The 2719-nt window shown below is 44.1% G+C and overlaps 1 protein-coding gene across 1 annotated transcript; it reads left to right on the top strand.

Annotated features, from left to right (window-relative positions):
* Nucleotides 1-305: 305 nt before the first annotated feature.
* Nucleotides 306-1869, top strand: CDA1 (cytidine deaminase 1). The gene has a single exon (XM_087695031.1). The coding sequence runs from the start codon at nucleotides 398-400 to the stop codon at nucleotides 1484-1486; it is 1089 nt and encodes a 362-aa protein (XP_087551157.1). The 5' UTR covers nucleotides 306-397; the 3' UTR covers nucleotides 1487-1869.
* The last annotated feature ends 850 nt before the right edge of the window (nucleotides 1870-2719 follow it).

Here is a 2719-nt window from a genome sequence, read left to right on the forward strand (position 1 = left end):
GTATCGATACTCAGTGGCAAATTATGAATCAGCTTTGTTCTTTGGATTATATAAAATAGAGGCTGAACGTCGTACATAAATACGATGCAAGGAATGGGTGAAACTTTACACAAAAGTCAGAATACGTGGCAAAATTAGGTAGAGTATAGTATCATAGTACAAGACGCACCTGGAATCCCTTGATGGATCAAATTCTCGCATACGTATTGCAACATGCTACCCAGCGCTTTAGCTCTGTTTTACCCATCATTAGGAAAAATAATTAAAAGCCGGTAAAACGACGTTTCCTACAAGATTAAAAAACTGAAGGACGAGGAAACGAAGTCTCTCTCTCTCTCTCTCTCTCTCTCTCTCTCTCTGTCTGTGTCTGTCTGTCTGTCTATCTCTGTCTGTGGCTATGGCCATGGCGACTGCTGCGTTTGTGATCGAAGCCGCGGAAGTGCAAAGGATGCTTGCCTCCTCCTCGATCTCGATGGAAACCCTTCTAAGCAGGCTGGTCGCCCCTACCAAGGCTCTGGCGAGACCCCCCATCTCTCACTATTATGTGGGAGCAGTAGGGTTAGGAGCCAGCGGCCGTATCTTCCTAGGCGTGAACCTTGAATTCATGGGCCTGCCTCTCAGCACTGCAGTCCATGCAGAGCAATTCTTGATCGCGAACGCGGCCCAGCACGGAGAGCGATCTCTGCAGATGGTTGCCGTTTCTGCAGCTCCCTGCGGTCACTGCCGGCAGTTCATGCAGGAGCTGCGCGGTGCTCCCGACATTAACATCCTCATCGTTGACGCGGAGGCTGAAACTCAGACCCTTGAACACTTCCTGCCACATCGCTTCGGGCCTAATGATGTCCTCGATGGTGAATTTCCCCTCATCTTGGAGCCCAGGACAAATGGGCTTTGTATCTGTCTTGATGACGTTAGTCATGATCCAACAGGGAATGTGGTTGCACACAGAAAGGATCACGGTCTTGGGGTTTCTCTGTCAGATTGCAATGGGATCGTACGGGGTACAATAATGGATGGCAATTGTAATTCATTACGTTGCTATGATGTAGGGTTTTCTGAACTTCAAAGACCCCAGGACAAACAAGATCGGTGTGACACGCGACAAGACAGTGCGGCTGACGGTGATTTTATTACTATGGGTGAAAGGGTAGCTGATCTAAAGGCTGCTGCACTTGAGGCTGCCAATAGCTCTCATGCCCCATATACAAATTGTCCATCTGGAATTGCACTGTTAACAAGAAAGTGTAGCATTTACAGTGGCTCCTACATGGAATCAGTAGCTTACAATCCCAGCCTCCCCCCCTTACAGGCTGCCCTTGTTGCCTTTGTTGCAAGAGATGGAGGAAGTTATCAGGACATTGTCCAGGCTGTGCTCGTTGAGAAACAAGGAGCTTTGATGCAGTTTGCTGCCACCGTGCAACTTCAGCTAAAAAGTATATCGCCTGACTGCAGATTTTCCGTATGCTATGCATCAAAGGAGGCATGATGGAAGCATTGATCTTCTGAATTGTACAGATACAGCAGCAATACAACAAAGGCAAACTCAACGGATAGTCAGTTTGCCTCAACGGATAATCAGATATCAAAGTCATTTTACATGGTTGTAACTTGTCGAATTTATATTTGGCAGCAAAACAGGTTACATTAGAAAAAATTCCTTACACTGTGCTTATTGATTGTATCCCACATCGGGAAAGCACAATGAAAGTATTGTAGGTGCCTCGTTGGTGGTTGGGAGCCACTGAATAATTGTACTTCTATCATTGTTTTATTGGAATCCGAAACCCATTGGAACTTTCAAGCTCAAATATATTATAGGTACTGGATGAAATGTATGACAACAATTGTACGTGAAGGCTTGAACTAACCTTGAGTATTTCATATTTGTGTATGTTGCCAACAAGTAGCTGAGTGTGAACTTAAAGTACTTCGTGCATGTTGAGCCACCTTATTGACAGGCAAATTTATGGGGAAGTACCAGTCGATTCACCATATCTTGCAATTTGTTGAAACAATTGTTTTTTCTGTTTAGTATCCTGTGGTCAGCAATGCTGGATGGGAACTAGGTCTTGTGTGAGTGAACCAATGTGGCCTTAGATTTGGTGGTGTCCACCAGATCTCGACATGTCATGGAAACATTTTGAGCTGTGTCTTAGCAGTTTGTGCTCTGAGATTAATGGCAGTTTGATTGGGGTCGTCAAGTCATTGATGCAATTTACCACTTATAGAGTATATAGACCACTGTTGTTCGAGTGAAGCAATGATCCATTTTTCTTCGGATGTTTGCATAGGGTAGAAGTTTCTTTTCCACTATGTTAAAGGACCAATGAAAACCTTACTTCTTTGTGGTGGGTATTACACCCATTACACAAAGGGGTTAAGCCTACCAAAGGATCAAGCTTGTATCTATTGGCCTTCACACATTGGCTTTCTTGATTGCATTTACTACATTTCTTGCCCATTTGTTGCCCAAAACTTACCACATTGTAGTTGTATATCTCGTTAAGTGTTGCTCCAAGATCCACATGTGTTACTTCTTGATCTCACGTACTTGCATCTATGGTTCCTCATGCAAAGGGAGAAGTTGTAGGCAAACTTGAGGAGAAGTGAGTTAGAGAACTTCTCACCATATATCTCTTACTTCTACACTCTCTCAACCACATATTCTCACTCAACATACTTAACTCACCAAGATGGGATGGAGAATAAGATAGAAAGA

This window comes from Lygodium microphyllum, chromosome 15, assembly GCF_053477565.2.
Source record: "Lygodium microphyllum isolate KBCC chromosome 15, Lygodium_microphyllum_v1.1.10, whole genome shotgun sequence".
Classification (NCBI taxonomy): Eukaryota; Viridiplantae; Streptophyta; class Polypodiopsida; order Schizaeales; family Lygodiaceae; genus Lygodium; species Lygodium microphyllum.

Bases quoted from the DNA above. Each gene is read 5' to 3' on its own strand.
- CDA1 (XM_087695031.1), top strand. From the start codon at position 398: ATGGCCATGGCGACTGCTGCGTTTGTGATCGAAGCCGCGGAAGTGCAA.